The sequence below is a fragment of the Urocitellus parryii genome, chromosome 4, assembly GCF_045843805.1.
Source record: "Urocitellus parryii isolate mUroPar1 chromosome 4, mUroPar1.hap1, whole genome shotgun sequence".
Lineage (NCBI taxonomy): Eukaryota > Metazoa > Chordata > Mammalia > Rodentia > Sciuridae > Urocitellus > Urocitellus parryii.
Genome location: NC_135534.1, coordinates 135,905,154 through 135,928,564, shown reverse-complemented (window position 1 = coordinate 135,928,564; position 23,411 = coordinate 135,905,154). Strand labels below are relative to the sequence as shown.

Here is a 23,411-nt window from a genome sequence, read left to right as displayed (position 1 = left end):
TGTACCCAGCAGGGAATCCATTCTTGTGCTCCCAATGGACCAACTAGAGATGAGTTCAGATGTGGCTTTGCTGTGGGGACATGCACCTGTGTAGCAGGTTCGTTTTCTATTGATGGTCTTGCATGGATAAAATGAATACTCTTAGAAGCTACTCTGTTTGCACTTTTCCTTGTTATAGGAAAAACATCCAATGTACAATTAAGAAGTCTTTAAAATTCTTTGGGTGACAAACAGCAAGGCAGTAAGTTAATTTGAGTGTAAAATCTGAGCAATGTGAGAATACCAAAAAAAAAAAAAAAATTATCCTCCTTTCAAAAAACACCATTATAGATAGCATAAGGCTGCTGTAGGTAAGACCCAGGAAACTTAACACTTGATTAGTTTATATGCAGAGTTAAAACAAGAAATTGTTTTTATAAGCTGGTTGCCTGTAGGCTGTGAAAATATGGAAAACCATAATAGGAATGTTAAATGAAGTGATTCCCTGATTATCTGGAAATAATATTGGGGGGCTTATCAACCCAGAAAACTGTCTTTAGGAGTTAGTGTTAGAAAAAGCAGCTTAGATAAGGTCACTAAGCATCCGTTGGGAAACTAGGAAGGAAAAGTTAAGAGGACATGAGTGTTTCCTATAACATTCTTATCAGGAATATGCAGGCAAAAATTCTTTACCATTTTTCCACTTCCCTTATAAAATCCTTTGCTGAGATCTGAGTTATGGTAAAAATTACTATGTGGTTGGTTTAGAAAATAGGAATAGGTCATATTTTTTTCTGATCTTTGAATATTTTTAAGTTTCTAGGATTCATAAAGCATCTAAAAACACAAAGATAGTTCTTATTATGAAAGACTGCCCTCCTAAGTTCTTCACTATTTACGTATTTCTAACCTCTTAGGCACACTGTAATTATTAAGGGGAATCAAATCTTACTTATATTGGTAGCTTAAATTATATTTCTCAACTTTTTGGATGCAACTATTAAAATGGTTTGAAAGTGAAGACCAATTTAACATCTTTTGATTGAGATTTAAAATTTTTTTCATATGCAAAATTGCATATAAAAAAATGCACTGGCTACTGTGATTGAAAAGAGGCAAATGGCATAAAAGTCTTTGAGGCTGTAAAGACTCCTCAAATTGTGAAAATGGTTGGATAAAAGGAGGTATAGAGTGAAGGTGGCTATCATGTTGGCGTGGCATAGGTAAGCCTAATTTAGTAAAAGAAACCCTCCTTTTTGTCAGTATGTTCATAGGGATGTAGCATGGGCCAGAAATCACCAACAACAACTCTGGGCTTGAGTGTTGCTCTGCCATCTCCTAGGTATGTGACTGTATGACCTCAGGCAAACTATTTGACCTCTCTGTGCCTTAGTAGTCTCATCTCCCAAGTGGTAGAAAACATACCTATTTTATAGAGTTGCCATAAGGATTAAAATAGTTAATGCTATGAAGCACTTTGAATGGCTCCTACACATAGTAAGCACTCAAAAAGTGTTCATTACATTAGATTAATTATGCTTTTGAAAACTCGTACCTGAAAAACTCTAATTTTATTTAGAAGAAAATAAGCCACTAGTTCAAAATGCTTGCATGAGAAATCCCAAAAGCATGAAGATTTAAGCATTTATTTCATGCTTCAGGATCAAAATGTATTTATATTCCTCCTTCATATGCAGTTGTTACCCATGTCTACATGTTTATAAAATAAAGCTCTTCAGATGTACTCTTCAATACTTATGCTTTTTTGTTCATCTGTTTAAAAGTGTTTGAATATACACCTTTCATTTGGAAATCAAGGTAAATTTTCAAATTCAACTTAGGTTAAAATTCTGTCCTTTAAGATCTAGGAGAGGGGTTGTGGCCATTAAACTAGCTCTTTCAACATAATTATGTCAACTAAATAAAAAGAACTATGTCAGCAAGTGGCAGTTTTAATTACTAACTTGCAGCAGCCAACACCACTTTGCTTCACAGTTTTGCTATTTATAAAAATAAAAGGTTCAGACATGGTGTGACAAAGCTCTCCATAGCAGGAAAGTAAAAGGGGGAGGAGAGGGAGGAACCCGCAGAGTCTTGCCACAGCTGTCTTCTAAGGGATCTTAAGTCAATACATTAGCAAGAAAAGAGCTGGGGCGGCAGTGGAGATAGATGGAGTAGCTGGGGAAGACTCACTGGGGTGCCAGAAACAAGTAGGAATTCAAGATATTCCTTCCTAACATCTCAGGAGGCTGAGGCAGGAGCATGGCAAGTTCAAAGCCCGTCTCAGCAACTTAGCCAGGCCCTAAGCAACTTAGCAAGACCTTGTCTCAAAGTAAAAAATAAAGAGGGGTGGGGAGGTAGGGAGGTGGTTAAGCACCCCTGGGTTCAATCCCTGGTACCAAAAAAAAAAAAAAAAAGAAAGAAAAGAAAGAAAGAAAAACTTTAATTTTATATTTGTGTATTTCAACCTACAAAATCAAATATCCAGTTAAGTAGGCAGCCCTCTGTATCTATGGGTTCCAAATCTGCAAGGTCAACAAACTGCAGATGGAAAATATTCAGGAGAAAAACAAAACAACAAAAAACCTGCGTTAGTTGAATATGCACAGGCATTTTTATCTTGACATTATTTCCCAAACAACTATTTTTATAGCACTTATATTGGGTTAGGTATTACAAGTAAATGATTTAAAGGATGTAGGAGGGTAAATTAGTTACATGTAAATACTGTACCATTTTATAGAAGGGGCTTAAGCATCTTCCGATTTTGGTATCTGTTTGTGGTCCTGGAACCAATCTGCCATGCATACCAGCGAGAACCTTAGAGAAATTCACAAACAGGGCTGGAGTTGTGTCTCAGTGGTAGAGAGCTCATCTACCACATGTGAGGCCTTGGGTTCGATCCTCAGAACCACATAAAAATAAATAAATAAAATAAAGGTACTGTATCCAACTACTACTAAAAAGTAAATATTTTTAAAAAAATAAATTCATGAACATGATGAAAATTCAATATAAAAATTTCTACTTAAACATAATAAACTTTAGAACAAGCAGCTTATTGCTTCTGCTTATTTAATTTAAGGAAACAAAGCCTTAAATTCTGGGAAGACAGGGTCTAAGTTTGTACTGGTCATGGTATTACAGTGTTGGTTCAATCACCATTGGTTGAATTAATTAGCTAATTTGATGAATTTCCTAATTATATTTTCCTATGAGTGAAAATTCTAGATTAGTTGACTCTAAAAGTCAGGGCATTGTTTAATTGTGGTATTGCTTTTGTGTGTATGTGTGGTACTGGGGATTAAACCTAGGCGTATTCTAAAACTGAGCTACATTCCCAGCCCTTCCTTCCTTCCTTTCTTTCTTTCTTTCTTTCTTTTTTTTTTTTTTTAAATTTTGAGACAAGGTCTTGGTAAATTGCTTAAAGCCTCACTAAGCTACTGAGGCTGAACTTGGACTTGCCATCCTTCTTCCTCAGGTTCCTGAGTAGCTGGGATTACAGGTGTGTGCCACCACGCCTGAGTACAGTATTGCTTATTAAGACTAGAAGAATTTTTACAAGGAAGAAAAGCAATAGCCGTGGCCAAGAGTCTCACTTTGACTTTGAAACATCATAACTTTGGAGAATGCAGCTGGGTAAAAGTGAAACAGAAACCATACGACCCTATTTTTTTTCTAAAGTGAATGCTGTATATTTGCCTATACTTCTCGATAAACCAAACTTCATTGAGCAAGGGAAAGAACTAAAGTGAGACTTCTATTCAAATTAGAAGTGTCAATCTTTAATCTGGCAACGTTCCATCTTCTTCCTTCTGACTCCACTTCCTCTTCCTTCCTACTGTTTTGGAAATATTAACCTTTAACATAATAAAGTCTCTGCCCTGGAGAACAGACATTCTAGGGGGAAAAGAAAGACAATAAACATGCAAACAATTAAATAATATAATTTCAATTAGAGATTTATGGAAAATAAAATGAATACTTGGGATAGGGTATGATGGGGTGGGAGGAATAGGGAAGTGGAAAGCACCTTTGATGGCAAAGGTCAAGGAAGGTCTATCTGTGAAGGTGACAACTGATTAAGGACTGAATAAAGAGGAGGAATCACTGATACAGTTTGGATCTAAATATGTTTTAAAAATCTCATGTGTTAGGAAATGCAGCAATGTTCACAGGTGAAAAGATTGGATTATGAGAGGTAGACTTCATCAGTGGATTGATTCATTTGATGGGTTAATAATTTGAATGGACGACTGGGTGGTAACTGTAGGCAGGTGGCGTGTGACTATAGGAGATAGGTCAGTGAACTACTCCTTGTCCCTGGCTCCTGGCTTTCTCCTTCCCTCTGCTTTTTGGCTGCCATGAATTGAGCAGCTTTCCCCTGCCATGCCCTTGTGGCATGATGATCTGCCTCACTGCAGACCCAGAGCAATGGAGTTAGTCAACCAAGGGGTGAAAGTCTGAAACCATGAGCCCCAAATAAACTTTCCTTTTTTTAAGTTGTTCATGTTGGGTATTTTTGTCACAGTGATGAGAAGTGACTAGCACAGCCAACGACTTACCATTTACCGCAGTCAACTTAGTGACTTACCATGGCCAGTGTACTCAAAAGAATCTGCTTCATCGGGGGTATCGAGTTCATCCACATTGATGTCAATTTCATCTGGACTGTCCAGGTTATCATCAGAGAGAATAGAGCCTTCACTTTGGTCCAAGGAAAGATTGATATTTGGAGCTGTGAGTTTGATTCTCCGAGGATGAGTCCCATTAAGATCCAGAGAGTTAGGAGGCTCTAAAGAAGGAATAGCAACATTAACTACTAGAATATAAAACAAAATTGCCAAGAATAGGTTTAGAACCCACTGAAAGCATCTTTAAGTCCCTTTCATTAAAGGCAGATCTGCTATAAATCCTTATAGGGGATATGGACTCCCTTCTTGTCAGCAGGCCTGAGAACTTGCTTCCCTCCCACCCATCTGTCAACCATGGCCATGTAAGATAGGAAGTAAGAGCTATTGCTAAAGGGGAAGAAAACTATTTTTTTTAAACCTTTCTATTTAGGTTTAAGGACTTTATGCAGCTATAATATTTTTTATGGGATATTTAGCAAAGTATCTATTTTCTAATAATTCTTGTCAACTTTGCTTCTGTGGGACAGAGGTTAAGAATTCTGTTTTGTTCACAGATACTTCCAAAATAGTTCTTTCCTGGTCCCGACAACACTGATTTTCAGTGACCTTTTTTGTTTTGTTTTGTTTTCAAATAAAACCTGAGGTATCCTCCCAGGCTACATTCTTTGAATGTACCCAAGCACACTACCTCTCATGCCAATATTGTTTGACATCCGTTCCATGACATATGTGATAATCATATTTTAAGGCTCACAGCAGTAGCTCCCACCCTTTTGTTGTAGCATGTATCTTTCTGTTCATGTGCATTTCATTTAACAGAAGCAAAACTGGGAAGTCATTTTAATCAAGTTCATCTCAACCCAAAAGAGACAATCTAATGTGGTATAATAAGAAATATGTTTGATCTTTACCTCTGGTTCCAGGCACAGAGTTTCTAAAACCCTGGGGATTTCCTGAGATCGAAGGAGTATCTCATGTTATTTACAGCAAGCCCCTTTTGATCAGACCTGAGTTTATGCTGAGGAGATAACTTAAAGCAGAGCCCCAAGATAGCTTCAGCATGGGGCAGGTCACCAAAAAGACTAAGTGACTGGAACTTTCAGCCCTACACACTAACCTCTGGGAAGGAGGTAGAGGGCTAGAGATTAAATTTTATAAGAATTCTTGAATAACAAGGTTTGGTAAGCATCTGGGTTGGGGAATGCATTTAGATGCTGGGAGGTGGCACACCCAGAGAGGGAATGGGAACTCCACCTTGTGTGAAATCCAGAAGACAAAGATGACCAAAAGGCAATGTTTAAAGAGCCCTTCCAAATGGAGCCGTGCAGCTGTTAGGAGAACAGCTGTACTAAGTTATGACTACCCAAGAAAATGAACTCTTAAAACAAGGCAGAGGAATGTGAATTGTTGAACTAGGCCAAATCTACAAGAGTCAGTACCATCTTTTAAGGAATGCTACAGTTGCAACTGTAACAAATAACAAATGAACTTCCCACCTAGATAATGGTCCTAACAATCAATCATGTATATATAGGGATATGTATCCTAGTGACACGTATCCTAGTATAACTCTTCTGCACCCGTCATCCTCCTTTTCGAGTAACCTATGAAATTTCCTTTGTCCTCAGCTTCTGCTTTCTTTTAAAAACCCTGCACATCTGAGCTTCTTTGGAGAATTCATTGAGAGTTATCTGATCCTGTGTTTTCCTAAACTGTAATTCCAAAGACCCAAATAAAGTCTTTTTGCTTTTACCATTTCTGAGTTTGAATGGGTTGACATTACACGGTGTCAGAATTGGGATCTGAAGTGACTCATCTCCCCCTGTGATGCTGCCAAGGACACAAATAAGTGCCCACAGGGGTCTTTTATTCTCTATCATCTCCCTGGCAGCTTTGGATCATGAGGGCAAATCCTCTCAGTTTCTAAACCTTTTTCACGGAAGTTCCAAAACTTTGGGTGTCCTTTGTTGCCAGCTGCTTAGGAGAAAAATCTCTCATATAAGTATCTAGGAGGGCATCCCTTATTTTGGTGGGTACTGAGTTTCTAAGAAAGGAACCTTTCATCTTGAGTTAATTACAGGAAGCTCCTTCTCTGAGAATGTTCCTAGTGGGCAACCACCATCCAAAACTCCTCCTTTTTTTCATGGTTTAAATGTACTGGTTATTTTTTGTAAATTCCTGATTCAATGAACTAAAATTATGCATGATAATTTGAAATTATACTGGCTCCTCCAGGGCTTTTTTAATATTTCAAAATTAATTCTACTTGTATAATCAATTAGAAAAAAACTGGAATGGTGTTATGGTTTGGATGTGAGGTATCTGCTAAAAGCTCTTATGTTAATGCAAGTGTGTTCAGAGATGAAATGACTAGATTGTGAGAGCTGTAACTAATCAATCCATCCTCATTTGAATGGTCTGGGTGATAACTGTAGGCAGGTGGGACATGGCTGGAGAAGATAGATGGGGTGTGCCCTGGGAGGGTTCCTCTGCCATGTGACCTCTTTCCCTTTCTGTTTTCTGACTTTGCCATGAGTTGAGCAGACTTCCTCCACAGTGGCCCTTCAGCCATGATGCACTGTCTTACTTCAGGTCCAATCTCCCAGCCTAGCATTTCAGATTTATATAAATTAGTCTAGCTACTTGCAAAAAAAAAAAAAAATATATTATAGCTAAGTAATGGATTGTTTTGGTCAGTCGGAATAATCCTACTAGAGATTTCTCAAGAGTAACTGCTAAAAGCCAAGCACACGCTCAAAAATTATCCCTAAAACTTTATAAATAAATACCACTGTATTTCTCAAATTCTCTCATTATTCTACAGTGCATTCAGTGTCCTGATAACCTATTTCTGATTATTACAGCAATTCTGAAAAAAATTTCTTCAAAGTTCTGGCATGAAACACCTGATGGACACAACAGCCTATTCAATTCCAGTTTCTTAGATAGTCTTCAGGAAGATTAAGATACTTTGGTCAAAAAGCATTCCCTGGGCTGGGGTTGTCGTTTAGTGGGGGAGCACTTGCCTAGCATGTATGAGGCACTGGACTCAATCCTCAGCACTACACAAAAATGAATAAAATAAATTATTGTGTCCATTTACAACTGAAAAAAAAAAAAAAAAAGAAAATCATTTCCTGCTGCGTGTGGGCCTTTAATCCCAGTGGCTCAGGAGTGAGCTCAAAGACAGCCTCAGTAAAAGTGAGGTGCTAAGCAACTCAGGGAGACCCTGTCTCTAAATAAAACTCAAAATAGGGCTGGGGATGTGGCTCGGTGGTCAGGTGTCTCTGAGTTCAATCCCTGGTACCACCACCAAAAAAAAAAAAAAAAAAAAAAGGGAAAGCATTCCCTGATCTGAGAAAAGGCCCCATGAATTATTTGCTTTAGCTGAGCAACTGTCCCAAATTCTTGTTAAGAAATCTGAGGAAAAGTCACTAAAGCTATGGAGTCTCAAATCAGGTTGCTTAGCTTGTGATGGAAAACAAGACCTGGTTATAAGATGAAATTATAAAAACATTATGGTAAGAAAACAATGCCTGGGGAAAGGAGTCAGTTCCCCTATCAGCTCTTCTTCAGGAATCCTAATTAACCATGGGTCGTTATCTTTTGGATTATAAATAACTGTCTCGAGGAGTCTTTACTATGTCCTCTTGAAATGTAAACCCCTCTTTCAGGGCTAGAGATTCAACAGATGCCTGTGAAAAGAGCTATTTCTTCTTATCTGTTTCTGTAACTTACTTTATGGTTGAGACCCTGCACAAGGCCTTCAGCCATGTAGAGTGTTGTGGGATCAGAGCTCAGGATTTGGAGTTTGTTCTCCTCTGGGCCGGCTGGGGGATGGTGTAAAATAGTTTGGAGTTCTCCTCTCCAAGTGCTGCTTGCTACTTCTCGACTGGTCTCAACAAGTGCATGAGCTTCCAGATGAAACAACTGTCTCCTAAGTCAAATTTCTCAAACTCTTCCAGTTCTCCTAGAGGTGTTTCTAATTATTGGCCCATAAATCTAACTCTTGATCATCCTGGACATGATTTTACATTTTCAGATTATGGTTTGGATGTGAGGTGTCCCCCAACAGCCCACATGTGAGACAATGCAAGAAGGTTCAGAGGAGAAATGACAGGTTTTGAGAGTCTTAACCGGATCAGTGAATTAATCCCCTGGTGGGGATTAATTGAGTGGTTACTGAAGTGATAGGGTGTGGCTGGAGGAAGTGAAATTCGGGTGTGGCTTTGGGGTATATATTTGGATCTGGCAAGTGGAGACTGTCTGTGCTTCATCATGTGAGATGGTTCCCTCTGCCATACTCTTCCATGATGATGTTCAGCCTCACTTCAAGCCTGGAGGAATGGAGCTGGCTGCATATGGACTAAGACCTCTGAAACCTTGAGCTCTCAAATAAACTTTTCCTCCTCTAAAATTGTTCTTGTCAGATCCTTTAGTAAGAGCAGTGAAAAAACTGAGTAAAACAATATTATAATACCATAAGATCACCATTAAAAATGGTAGAACAAAAACCCAAGGGTGATTGAACTACATTATAAAGCAATTATTTCCCAGTTAAGAAATGTGTATATATATATATATATATATATATATATATATATATATATATATATGGCTTACCCCTTACTATTGTCACTTAAGGTCTGATTCACCCTTACATTGGGAGCAACATAATCATACTAAGATGGGTCAAGTAGATAGTACTCATTACCTTGGGTGGTATTCTTCCATACCCTGTTCTTCTATAATAATCATAAGATCCTCTGATTGGCTAAAGACTGAGAATGGTGACCTGTCATTTACTGGAGAGAATGTAATGGAACTCAATGGCTCTGTGGAACCAGTATTTGGCCTTGGCTTTCCCTCACTTGAATAGGACATTGCACTTTGGGCTTTCACCGGATACAGAGGCATATTCAATCCCCCTTCAGTATGGGCTCTAATAACTTTTCCCCCTTAAAAGATAGAGGAATTCGATCATTGTTGCTGTGTTTGTTCCTACTTTAGAGCTCTTAGATGTGATTGCCCTCATGGAAGTATTAGCTAATTTCACCTATCAAGGCTTAAACGACAGCTGACAAACATTACACTTGGTAAATACAGAAATGCCCTTAATAAGAAAAGCATTCTTGGGGCTGGGGCTGGAGCTCAATGGTAGAGTGTCTGCCTAGAATGTGTGAGGCACTGGGTTCAATCCTCAACACCACATAAAAATAAAAAAAAGGTATTGTGTCCATCTATAACTAATATATATATATATATATATATATTAGAAAGAAAGAAGAGCATTCTTAGAAAACCACAGGGCACTTGATATTATCACTGTTTCTTGAGGGGGTACTTGTGCTATTATTAAAACAGAATTCTGTGACTATACAACTGATGAATAATCAACTCGTCAGTTATATGAAAAAATTGCTTTTAAAATGACCTTGTACTTAGCCTAGGAGAATTGTTTTAATGGTCTGGATCAGGTTCCAGCTGGCTAAAAGCCTTACTGATGCTATTCTTATTGATGCCTGTATTTTTATAAATTTTTAATATGATGCATAACTCACTGTTTAACTACTTCTATTACCTGAATAATGATCTCATGTCAACCAGAAGCCATCAATCATTCATCAGAGGACTGAACCCAGTGAAAGCCCAAAGTGCAAAGTATCAAGTCATTTTGTAAGCCATGCTCTCTGTAAGCCCTGCTCTCTGACTGCCTCCTTGTTACTCAAATGTGACCTTAAGCTCTCTATCTACAATCACCTTTTCTCTTCTTTACAGGGATATGACCTCCTGGGAATGAACCTTCTCAGATCCAAGGGACCAGATCTACTTAAAATCAACATATAATACAAAGATTGATTATTGATGCTTTCAATCATGATCAAAAGGGGAAAATGTGAAAACTATAAGAAAATCATAACAAAAAGCAACACTTACAGAGCCCTTCAAGGCAGAGCTAGTAGGTCATTAGGGGACCAGGAATTACTGGTATTAGGAGCTACTACCTGAGAAAGTGAACTCTTGAATTGGGCATGGAAATGTAAACTTTTGAATTGAGCCAAGTCTGCAAAAAACACTAACATCTTTTAATGCATGCTGTAGCTGCAACTGTCACAAATAACAAATTAATTTTTCACTAAAGATAGTTGTGGAGATCAATCATGTATAGCTTAGTGATATGTATCCTAGTGTTATGATAACTTTTCTGTACCATTCATCTTCCTTTTCATGCAACTTGTAAGATTTCTCTGTCCTTATCTTCTACTTCCCTTTATTTTATTTTTCTTCATTCATTCATTCATTCATACTGGAGATGGAACCCAGAGGTGCTTTACCACTGAAAATGTCCCCAGCCCTTTTTATTATTTGTTTTGAGACAGGGACTTGCTAAGTTGCTTAGGGTCTCATTAAGTTGCTGAGGCTGCCCTTAACTTATGATCCTCTTGTCTCAGTCTCCCATGTCACTGGGATTACATGCATGTGCCACCACTCTCGGCTCTCCTTCCTTTTAAAATTCCTGTACAACATGAACTTCTTTGGAGCACTCATTCAGAGCTGTTTGAATCTTTATTTTCCCAACTTGCAATTCCCAAGATATATAAATAAAATGAAATAAGGATCTTTTGCTTTTATAATTTCTGAATTTAAATTGACCAAACATGCCTATGCACCTCATCAGCTGAGTATTCATCTGTGTCTTTTACAATATGCTCCATAATAAACCAGTAAATGTAAGTAAAATATTTCCATTAGTCCTATTAGCTGTCCTATCAAACTACTAAACCTGAGGAAGGGATTTGTAAATATCTTTATTTATAGCCAATTGGTCAAAAGTACAGGTCCATATTAGGATTTAAAATTGGTTTCTGTAGTAGGGGAAGTCTTGTGGGACTAAGCCCTTAACCTGTAGGAACTGGCACTATCTTCAGGTAGATAATGTCAGAATTGAACTGCATTATAGGATACCCAGTTGGTGTCCTCTAGAGAACTGTGTGGTATAAGTAGGAAAAATCCTAAATATCTGGTTATAGAAGTACTCTTTGTAAGAGTGTAGTAGGAGAACTGTTTCTTGTCTTAACCTGAAACCAGAAGTAACAGGTTTCCCTGGACAAAGTATTTTGAAGGCTATCTGGTATACCCTTCAACTCTGAAATTCTAACTAGGGCTCTGTTCTAATGATACTGGTTCTATTCCTTTATCATTAGGATTTTTCTTTTCTGCATGGAATATCACCTAAACTGTGTACCATGAAATGTTTTTATGTATTACTTTAAAAAATGTTTCTGCTGACTAATACATTTGAAAAACTCTAGGTTTCTATATTATAGGAATCTTTAGCACAGTGTTGTCCAAAATAATTTTTGTGATAATGAAAATGTTCTATGTATGGGTACTGAGCACTTGAATAGTGCAACTGAAGAGTGGAATTTAAAATTTTATTCATTTTAATTAATTTAAATAGCCACATGAATTTAGCTGCTAACCATATAGGTTAACCATAGCCTTAATACCTTTAATATTCAAAAGTATATTGTGGGGCCTAGTACATGCCTGTAATTCTAGCTACTCAGAAGGCTGAAGCAGGAAGATTGTAAGTTTGAGGCTAGCCTCAGTAACTTAGTGAAAACCTGTCTCAAAATAAAAATAAAAAGAGAAGGAAAGGGTCTATATAGTTCAAGAGCTAGAGTACCTCTGGATTTCATCCCCAATACTGAAAGAAAAGTATACTGTAACTCTTGAAGAGCAAAAGAAACTTTCAGTGGTCACCATTGGCCTTAGAACATTTAAAAAATAATTATCTCACAACTAGTATTTTGAAGAATGCACTTTAAATACTAGGGTGGAAGACAAATTTCATTACTTCCTTTGTCTCTACCTCATTCTAGGCATGATTAATAGTGCCACGGTTCTGGATCTTGGTATGATATTGTAGCTGATGCAGTACAAGAGAGTAATTCTAGTGCAAAGTAACAACTGTGTAGGTTGCAACTGAAAATTTTAGTCTTTTTGTGTGTGTATGCCTTAGACACAAATCCTTATAGTATAAGGTTATTGTCCCAGGGATTTATTTATTTATTTATTTTTCTGTGGTTATTGTTGTTTTGTTTGTTCTACAGTTCTGGGGATTGAATCCAGGGCCTTGTACATGCTACCAAGTAGTCTACCACTGAGTGACAATTCCACCCCCCTACCTCCTTCCTGTCTGTTTATAATTAAGGTGCTATGCTTTCTTGATATCATATTTCCAATTTTAAACAATCACACAATTACATGTGAATTTGGGGAACTTAGACACTAGCCAGAATTTGGTAGTATGATATCTAGCTACTGGTTATCACAAGAACTGAAAACATGGTCCACAGCCCAGGTGATAAAATGTGGCCCAAACTAGTGAGTTTCAATATTCAAATCAACTCTGAAATTAAACAAATTGAACTCAACACCTTCCTTTCACACAGTTTTTTTTTTCCTCTCTTCACTTTAATCATTGAAATCACAAGTTAAATGCATAGGAAATGGTTCTCTCACTGAATAATGGAGATGTTTGGATGCAGAATACCACAAGGAAATGAATAAATGCTTCTCTCACCAGGCCTCATGTCTGCAGCATCGGGACTTGGCATTCCCTCCTCAAAGGGGATGTCCATTCCTACATCCTCTGACAGTAGCCTGGAGAAAAAAAAAAAAAAAGCAGAGTGTAAAACACTGGGTGGGATTTTATTTTCTTTGAAAAGGAAACCCAGAGATTACTGGATACGATTTTCAACTCAAATGAAATAAGCCAAATATGTGCACTGAATCCATTATTAAGTGACCCCAAATTAGAATAGAGTTTCTGCAGTTAACTGCGAAGGAGAACCATGAACACCAATTTCATGGGCAACTCAAACTCCAAGTTCACCTGCGTACAGAAATGCCTTCCCCTTGAAGCTCACCCAAGTACAGTACAGGACCAAAATCAGAAACAGGAAATACAAACACCTAATAAAATATATTTTGGGGAATATTTAATATGTATTTTTTCAACAAGAGAAGCAATATATATATTTTAGAGGAAAGAAGACCCAAGTTTGTATGTATTTCTCCCCTGTGTTGATTTGAGTATACAACTTCAATTGCCATGGGCAGAGGACAGCATACTCTGCTATGTTCCTTTACTTTTGGAATATTTAAAGATTCATCATGCATATATGTTGGGTGGGGAGGATGGCTCTGGTCACAACTTACCATCTCTTGTGTCTATTTGGTGCTGAGCCCAGGCCATTTATATTCGCCTACTCGGTAAGAGGTTTGCAGGGAAATACGAAAATACTGCTCCCCTGGAGAGAAGTGAGTGCCTGTGCTCTTGGCCCACCAACCCCACAAACCCTCTGAAAACACAGCATCACAGAGTATTATGGTTTGGACCTTAAATGCCCCCCAAAGGCCCATGTGCTAAAAGCTTGGTTGACAGCCTGTGGTACTCTCAGGATGTAGTGGGAACATGTCCAATAGTATATAAGAGGTGCGGCCTAGGGTGGCAGATGTAGCTCAGTGACATAGTGTTTGCCTAGCATGCACAAGGCTCTGGGTTCAATTCCCAGCACTGGAAAAAAAAAAAAAAAAAAAAAAAAAAGAGCTGGGGCCTAGTGAAAGAAAGTCAGGTCACTGAGGCATGCCCTTGAAGAGAGTGTTGGAACCCCAACCCCTTCCTCTCTTTCTTTGCTTCCCAGCAGCCATGAAGTGGTGCGTAGCTTCATGGCCATGCTTGGTTGCCAGCCATCATTCCCTCCATGATGTTCTGCCTTACCCCAGGCTCAGAGCAGCAGCACCAAGTGACCATGGTCTGAAACTTCTAAAACCATGAGCCCAAATAACCCTTTCTTCCTTTTAAAGTGATTGTCTCATTTTTTTTTTCTTTTTACCATAACAGAAAGCTAACACAGAGAGTTTCTCTCTCTACACAATTTCTGTGACTCTGACCTTGAATATTCTTTAAAGCTAAAGCTGCCCCCCAGCAGCAAGACAGCGGGTAAGGCTGGGGGTGCAGCTCAGTGAGACCATGCTTGCCTAACACATCAAGGATATGGTCTGATCCTAGCAGAAGAGAAACACAGACAGTGGGCAAGAGGCTGGCATGTGAGTAAAGCAATGATGCAGCAACAAGAAAATCTGTGCCACAGTGTGGCTCTCCACACGAGGTGAAGTCAACCCCATTGTTCAGTAGTAGAGGTGGGGGAGGGGACCACTGAGAAGTCCTATGTCAGGCCCAAGTTTGAAAGTCCTGGGACCCATAGGGATGGGTGTCTGGCTTCCTGTGCTGCTGCAGTTTGATTTTCTTACACTCACCCTTTTGTCTTCTGAAGCCATCTGTGTATATTCTCCTACATCAACCTCCTTCTAGTACCATTAATGACAAAATGCTATTAAAAGCAGCTGGATTCAAAACTTCAGTTTCATCACTGACTGTGTGTCAGACCACTTTATCTTTTTGTGCCTCAGTTTCCTTACCAATAAAAGGAGAATGTGCAATGCCTGAAAATAAGCACTGACAGAAAAGCAATGCATTGCATTGTAGCTCTTTTTGGCCTTCCATGATATTTGCTTTCTTCATTGAATTTGAAGCTTCATGAGAATAAGAATCATACCTGTCTTATTCATTATTATTGCAGCATCCAGTATAGGCAAACATCAATAAATATGTGCCAGGCAGAATTTTTGAGCCTGAAATACCCTAACTGCAAATATATATTATTTCTTTGGTTTTCTGTCCAAGAGTAAACCTTAAAATAAATAAATAAATAAAGACCTCAAATTCCTACCAACCTGACAGAACATAAAAACATGCAGGCCTGAGCCTCAAAATGAATTTGAAGGGTTTTAAAGTAGATCGAGAGTATTAGCTTCAATTCTGCAGGGTTTATAAATGCTTGTGAGTTAAGGACAGCATCATGGAATTACTAAAGGAGTCTCAGATGTGAGGTCATAGCTCTGAGTTATGGTTCACTGTTAGTACTGAAAAGCTGATTGACTCTAAGAAGATTAGCTGACCATTTTGGATTTTAAATGAATAGAACAAATACCCAACATTACAGCGTCTATGGTGAATAAATATAATACATACGAAAGCACTCTGTAAATTTTAGAATATTGAGTTTAAGAAACGCCCTCACTTCCCATTTAAAAAATATTACCTGTAGCAATGGTTTAACTGAAGTATGTGTCATGGTTGGATAAAACATAATTAAGGTTACTACAATTTGGGTATTAGCCCAGGCAAGGGATAATTTTACAACATCACAAATCTCCAAAGTATAGAAATGCCCTCAGACTCATTGACATTAGAGAACAGACCCTTTGCCTCTCAGCACAGAGCAGGTGCTGGAAAGCCAGTGGTGGCATGCACCCAGGGAAGGGAAAACCTGAAGGCTGTGATGGGGACAGGGTGATTGGAGGGAAGGGATCTCACAACCCCATGGATACTAAAGAGGGCTATGGGAACCTTTAAGAAAACCTTAGGGATGGGGAGAAATCTGAGCCAGAATAGTCTACAAGTAAGTTAGAGAGAAACCTAAGTCATACTCTATCAATACTTCAATCACATTCATACATTGGGTTCATAAACATTTGTAGGAATGAAATGGCTAAACCAAACATAGTAGTTGGAGTGAAGCAGGCTGCTAATTTTCTTTTTTCTTGCAATGCTGGGGATTGAACCTGGGGATCCATGAATGCTAGGCAAGCACTTTACCCCTGAGCTACACTCTCAGCCTCTGGAATAGTAGTTTTCTGATAAGCTATGGAAGCCTCTCAGAATCTGTTAGGTAGGTGAATCTGTCCAACCAAAAGATAGGTAGTTATATCTTATCTACCTATAACAAATGCTAATTTTGGATCTTGTGTACACAAAATGGAGCTAACAAAGAGGGTGACAAACACAAGTCTGACTCTACTGTGGCTAAACTAGCCATATGTCTCCACCTAGAGGATGAGACAGAAATCTTTTATGGTTTCTTTGCTGACTGATGCTGTATGTAGCTATATTGTTCTTCACCCATATTTCTGGCTCTTGGTCTTTGGTGTACGTGTTAATATTTCACTTTCCTGCCCCTTGGGAGTTATAGTGGCTATGTAACATGGTTTGGCTGATAAAAAGGAACAGAAATACAGGTGTCTCTTCTGGGCAGAAGACTTATGAGCAAGTGCAGGTGCCACCTCCTTCCCACCTTTGCAGGGTTCTGAGTGCCTGTGGTAAGCAGAATCCCCTATGAAAGCTTGTGGGATATGTGAACAAGAAATGAATTTTCCTTCTGTTTGGCTATGAGACATTGGAGTCATTTGTTACCGTATCATCATCTAGTACCTTTTTAAAAATTTTTTTTAGTTTTAAGTGAACACAATATCTTTATTTTGTTTCTATGTGGTGCTGAGAATTGAACCCAGTGCCTCATGCATGCTAGGCAAGCACACTACCACTTGAGCTACATCCCCAGCTCCCATCTAGTAGCTTTTGCCTATACAGCTTTTATTGTTTTGAAGGGAATATCTAACTCACAATATGGGGAAAATTTTCTTTCCTAATTTGAGTAACCCATTTCCCCATTCCCCAGTCTCACATTGACAATACATAACTTCTTGTCAGGGTTGCTAAAGCATGAAAGAACATTTTAATAAATGAGGAACAGCTTCAGACAGACATCAAATGCTTTTGGGTATTCTATAAACTTTGGTATTAATGTGCCATCTTTATGGAGGTTTTTTGTCAGAGTCATCTGTTACTTGCCAATTTATATAATATTTTTCTTTCAAAGTGACATTTATTTATGTAAAGTGACTTTGATAGGAAGGTTTGTATCACCGGTGTATACAGAAACTTAAACCACTCATTTAAAATACATGGTCACATAAATTAAATATAATTTTAAAAATGCTGTTAATTTTGAATTGGACACCCCTGGATCTCGCTCCACAGCTTCTCTCTTTACTAAAAAAGAGAGATTAGGAATTGTTAGCTGTGTCTGGCAAGGTGTAATGTCATGTACAGTGGCTCCCCACCTACATTATTTCATTTCCTGGGATTTCAGTTACTCATGGCAAACTGAGCTCTGAAAATATTAAATGGAAAATTCTAGAAGTAAGCAACTCACATGTTTTAAATAATTTACTATGATATATTGTTACAATTGCTATAACTATTTTATTATTGGTTACTGTTGTTAAAGTGTTACTATGCCTAATTTATAAATTAAACCTTATTAAACATAGTATACATATATAGGGTTCAGTACTATGTGGTTTTAGACATTTGCAGAACATCTTGGAATGTATCCCCGGCAGATAAGGTGGGACTACCATATCCCTATAAATATAAGAAATGTGCGAGATGGAATAGAATATCCAAAAGGTAATTAATACATTTCCAAGTTTAAAAGAAACCAAGGGAAATCCTTGGGTGCCAAATTGAAGAGTTATTGGAAATATGCTGAAAATGGTAGCTTTTAGGATTTCTAGACTGGATATAGGCCCTAGGGTCCCATAGCAGAAGAGACCTTTAAGAAAGGCACAGATCTTAACTTCTAAATGAGGCTGTGGAGCTTAAAGATATATTCCACTAGTATAAAGGGGATGAGAAAAAACTCTTTTCTTTGACCTTGGAAAGCACAGTCTACCGGGGATATTGGGTAGAAAATAAAAAGCAACATATAAGAATTGTAGACACTTGTCATGTGATAAGCATGTCTCAATTTATATTACCTGAGTGATATAGAAAACCCAAATAAAGAAGTTAAAATTGAAATTCATCTATCATCATTGAATATCTACAACCCAGAAGAATTAATTGTAAAACAAAACAAAACAAAAAACACTTGGTAGTACTTATTTTTACAACCTAGGGACTTAATGGAAACCTACTTGGGAGCAAGAAAAAAATAAACTTTTTTGAAAGAAGAGCTTACACTAAAATACAAAAACAAAGCCTTCCTAGCAGGAAAAAAAAAAAAAAAACCCACCATGGTTGCTATAAAATGCAGTCACAGCAATGAAAGAAACCAAAACCAAAACCAAAAAAGAACAATATAAAAGACACAGTAAGGATTAAGGTAAATGACTGTGCTAAAGCAGTGAGACGTGGGTTTGCCATAACAGGTAATGCCACTTGAGCCCTGAGTAGCCATGCTGCTTATAAAAGAAATAAGTAACATAATAATGATGCAGAAGACACATTGACAATACAGTGGTATAAAATGATATATCAGAAAAATATTGCACACAAGAAAGCATAATATTAATGTCAAACAAAACAGACCTTAAGCAGAAAAGGCAATATTAAGGCTAAAAACATTATTTAGTGTTAAAAAGAATAATTCTTCAGAAAATGTTATAATTCAGAGCCAACAAGCTTTCAGCAACTGTCTCAAAATATATAAAGCAAATATTGAATGTAAATTATAAGACACAATGAATTTCATGGGGGAACTTGAATATACCTTTTAAGAATTAATGAATTTGAAAAGAAATGTGTACGAATATGGAAGTTCTGGGCCTTTGTGGGAGCTGGGTATAGCTCAGAGGTAGAGCATTTTCAGTACACAGGAGGTACTGGGTTTGATCACCAGCACTACCAAAAAAAAAAAAAAAGAATGTGGGAGATCTGAACAATGCAATAATGTAGCTTGATCTAATGGACAGATCTGCATGCAGTAAAAATATTCAATTTTTTCGAACCATACAGGATGTCCCATAAAACACCAAAGTCAATTCACATGCACCATATTCTCTGACTTCAAGACTTTAATTTAGAAATCAGTTACAAAAAGAAAGTTTGAAGACAAAATCAAACTTCTATGTGACCCAACAATAAAGCCTTACCTAGCAAATGAAAGCAGCTAAAGAAGTTCCTAGAGGAAAATAAATGGCCTTAAATTCAGATATTAGAAAATAATGGGGAATCTAGAGAGAAATAAGGGATTTTAAAAGGGAGGGGGCCTCATCAAAATAGAAAGGAGAACAGAGAAGTAGAGTAAGGGGATTGAGGGGTGGAGGAGGGATGGGAAATGGGAGAAACAAACAATTGACCACACTATGTTATGTGCACGTACGAATATATCACAATGAATCCATATAATTCCATATGTGTAACTATAATGTACCATTTAAAAACAAATCACAAAAAAAGGAAATAAGATGGGGGCTAGGATATAGCTAATTTGGTAAGAGTACTTGCCTCCCATGGACAGGCCCTTAGTTCAATCCCCAGCACCATAAAACAACAAAAACAACAACAACAACAACAACAACCCAAAACAAATAAAAAATACTAGGAAAAAAAATAAGAAAACAAGATGGCCTGAATTATCCAAGAAGCAATTATGAAAATAATCCTGCCCTTGTGATTTATGATATCTATGCTAAATCTGTGTACCTCCTCCCCCGAAATGAATGCCACCAAGCAGAGGACAGTAATGTAAATGGAATTTTCCAATTTGAGAATGGATCCCATACAGATTGGCAGGTCATATGTTTCTGGCATTTATTCTTCTTAATAAAGAAGGCTCATTGTTGTAGCATGACAATCCTAACACCACAGATAGTAAAGGACAATAGATGCAAAACTTTGGGACACAGAGGCACCCTCTTGCTTTTAGAATGGGTCTAAAATTAAGCCCTTTCTACATTTTTAATTTTTTTCCAGTATATCTGGATCTGGAGGGATTTGATTATTGTAGGACTAGCTTTGCTTGAAACCAGGTTCTTTTTGAAAGGTAATGACTAGTGCACCAAGACTTGGCACACACACACACCCACCCACACACACACACACACACACACACACACACACACACAGATAACATTTCTAGATGGTAATGTTTCCTGACAGGCACATACACTCAGCAGCAGGCAGCACCCCTTTGTGGGAGCAAACCTTCTTATAAGATTGGCTACTAAAATATACAGCATCATAAGAAGTACAGTAGCAGGTCAAGACATGGGGCTGTTTGTACTTTAGAAAAACACTGATGATTGATTGTGCTGTTGTATTTTGGGGAAATGATTATATAAATGGAAAGTTCCCTTATGTCAGAGTTACTCAAATTCTTCTGACTTCCTTCTAGTCAAATGTGATACACATGTCAGATAAAGTCACTTTCTCTAGAAATGATGCCAAAACGTAGGGAAACAAACAAACAATACTTTCATGAGATGCTTGTCATCCTTTGTTAAGTACATAAATAGCTGAGTGGCTGGAGGATTGTCATTTCAGGATTCCTGTCTGATAAAATAGCTGCAAAATTTAAAACAACAATACACACCACTCTGTGAACCCCAGATAACTTTTCAAATTGCTCAGAGTAGGAGGTAAGACTGACTTGCACCAGGTTTCATGCTCAGCTTAATCAAGCTGAGACCAAGGATGAGAGGTTCCACAACAGGAAGCTGTGATCAAGCCCATGAAATCAGGCTCTTGGCAATGATTCGGATTCACTACCCAGCTGAGCCTCACTCCCCCTGGAACAGATAAGCTCTGTAGCCAAGCAGGAAGAAGAGTCCTAGGAGCCAGCTGGCAGAGGGAGGTGAAGGAAGGAGGAGAGAACAGGGAAAGAAGCGAACAACAGAGAGCTAAGCCTGCACATTCACCCAAATACCACCTTCTTTAGGGAATCTGCAAAACCTCACAAGCCACATCTGTGGGTTCCCAAAGGACAATGACAATGCAGTCTCCTTACTCAGGCTCAGATTCCAAATCTCTGAAGGTAGCAAAAACATCACTCAGTACCCCAAATGATCCCCCCCACACACACAATTTCTTGAATTGTCCCCTGAATACAGCAAAAGTGGTCTTGTTGACAAACTTCTTCAGAGTATTTGAATCTTACAAACACTAGCATTTGAGACACACTGAAACAAGAATAATAAAAAAAAGCCTAAGTTTATTTTGCTTTTCAGATGATAATTATATCTGTGATAGTGAATGGAGGTGCATACAGAATTGTAACTCCTACTGCCAGCTGTATGCCACTCATCCTCTTTTAATATTTTTCTCTATAACTTTAATAGATATCAATACATTTGGGTTTTTTTTGTTTTTGTTTGATTGCTTTGTTTTGTTTTGGTACTGGGGATTAAACCCAGGGGCACTCAACCACTGAGCCACATCCCCAGCCCTATTTTGTATTTTATTTTGAAACAGGGTCTCACTGAGTTGCTTAGGACCTCACTAAGTTGCTGAGGCTGGCTTTGAGCTCATGATCCTTCTTCCTCTGCCTTCTGAGTCACTGGGATTATAGGTGTGTGCCACTGCACCTGGCCATTTGTTTGTTTTTGATAAAATTAAATTAGATGCACAATCTCATGTTGGGAAAGGGCATATACTTGTGTCTAATGTCAACTTACACTCAAAACTAGGATTCCTCATAGCCATGCAGAACTCAACAAGTACAAAACTGAATCTAACATCTTCTACACAAATCAGGTGCATCCTACATTTTCTGTGATGGTTTTAAAAAAAATGTCCAAAAGTTCTATACCTTCAAAAGGTGAAGCCTAATTCTCCTTCCTTTAAGCATGGACTAAACAGTGATTTGCTTTCAAAGAACAAAATAAGGAAGAAGTGACCATGTGTGGCTACTAAGATAAGGTCCTTAAAGGCCTTCCTCTCCTTTTGATCACTTAGTCTGGAAGAAGCCAGCTGCCGTGCTGTCAGAATACTCAAGGAGTCCTGTGGAGAGGTCTATGTGTCCAGGAGCTGAGATTTCTATAAAAATCCAGGTAAGAGGAACTGAGAGTATAGACCTTAGCATATGCAAGGTCTTGAGTTCAATCCCAGCACCAAAAAATACAAATTCGGGACAGAAAAACTTCTGCCAGAGCTAAGGGAGCAAGCCGTCCTAGAAGCAGATCCTCAGCCTGATGCAAGCCTTCAGATGACCATGGCCCTGGCTGATGTCTCAATAAGAAACCCTTAGACCCTTAATAAGAGACCCTGAGCCAGAACCACCCAACTACTCCACACTTGAATTTCTGACACAAAACCTGGGAGATAATAAATGGCTGTAGTTTTAAGCTGCTAAGTTGCAGGGTAATTTACTACATGGCACTAGCTAGTAATCTATTCCCCATCCTAGTGAAGATCTACAAATCACCCAAACTGGTACCCAGTCTTTTTTTTCTTCTTAATCCAGTTTCCCATGCAGTCCTTCATTCTCTCCTCTCCATTCTTAATGATAATGCCTTATCAAGTTTATTCTTGCAGTAACCTCTTGGCCTTTCTTTCTGTTTCTGAACTTCCTGCCTCTCTCCTCCAAATCTCTAACTGAAAATGCCTGTCCATATTCACCTTAATGTCCCTGTTTAAAAAAAAAAAAAAAATGCTTTCACTATTCCAGCTGTCTCAGGGAATATATTCTGGCCCCAGAACAGAACTGGTGAGCAATTCTAGACTTGAGCCTCCTCCCATTCCCCTCTCCAGGTAGCCCTGTGAATCTTGTTTGTCCTGTAAAACTCGGTTCAGCCAGCTCAGTCCCTGGATCTTATCCCCAACTCACAGAGTTGGGTCAGATCTAACAGCACCCTGTCCTCACCTACATAGATGCTTTGCATGTTCCTACAATTTCAGATATAAAACTGTCTGTCTCCTTCCTCCTCCTCTCTCATTCCCCTTCGCACATACCCAAAGCTTCTGGAGGACCTTAAGTTCCAGTGGGTGGGAAAGGACCTATCGGGTTATGAAGATGAAAAATAGCTATTGAACAAAGACACATTATTTAGAGGTGTGAAAATACCCTGCCTTTTTGGAAAGTGCTCCTCAGAATGTCTCAC

The 23,411-nt window shown here is 38.3% G+C and overlaps 1 protein-coding gene across 6 annotated transcripts in view; it reads right to left on the bottom strand.

The window, feature by feature from the left end:
* Prune2 (prune homolog 2 with BCH domain) overlaps positions 1-23,411 on the bottom strand; it is a 260,170-nt gene that overhangs the window by 35,995 nt on the left and 200,764 nt on the right. For all 6 annotated transcript variants that reach the window (XM_026394031.2, XM_077797009.1, XM_077797008.1 and 3 more), the window contains exons 10-11: positions 13,204-13,283; positions 4,574-4,774 (exon numbers count right to left, since the gene is read on the bottom strand). In XM_026394031.2, coding sequence (XP_026249816.2) covers positions 4,574-4,774; positions 13,204-13,283 — 281 coding nt within the window. The remainder of the gene's footprint in view (positions 1-4,573; positions 4,775-13,203; positions 13,284-23,411) is intronic.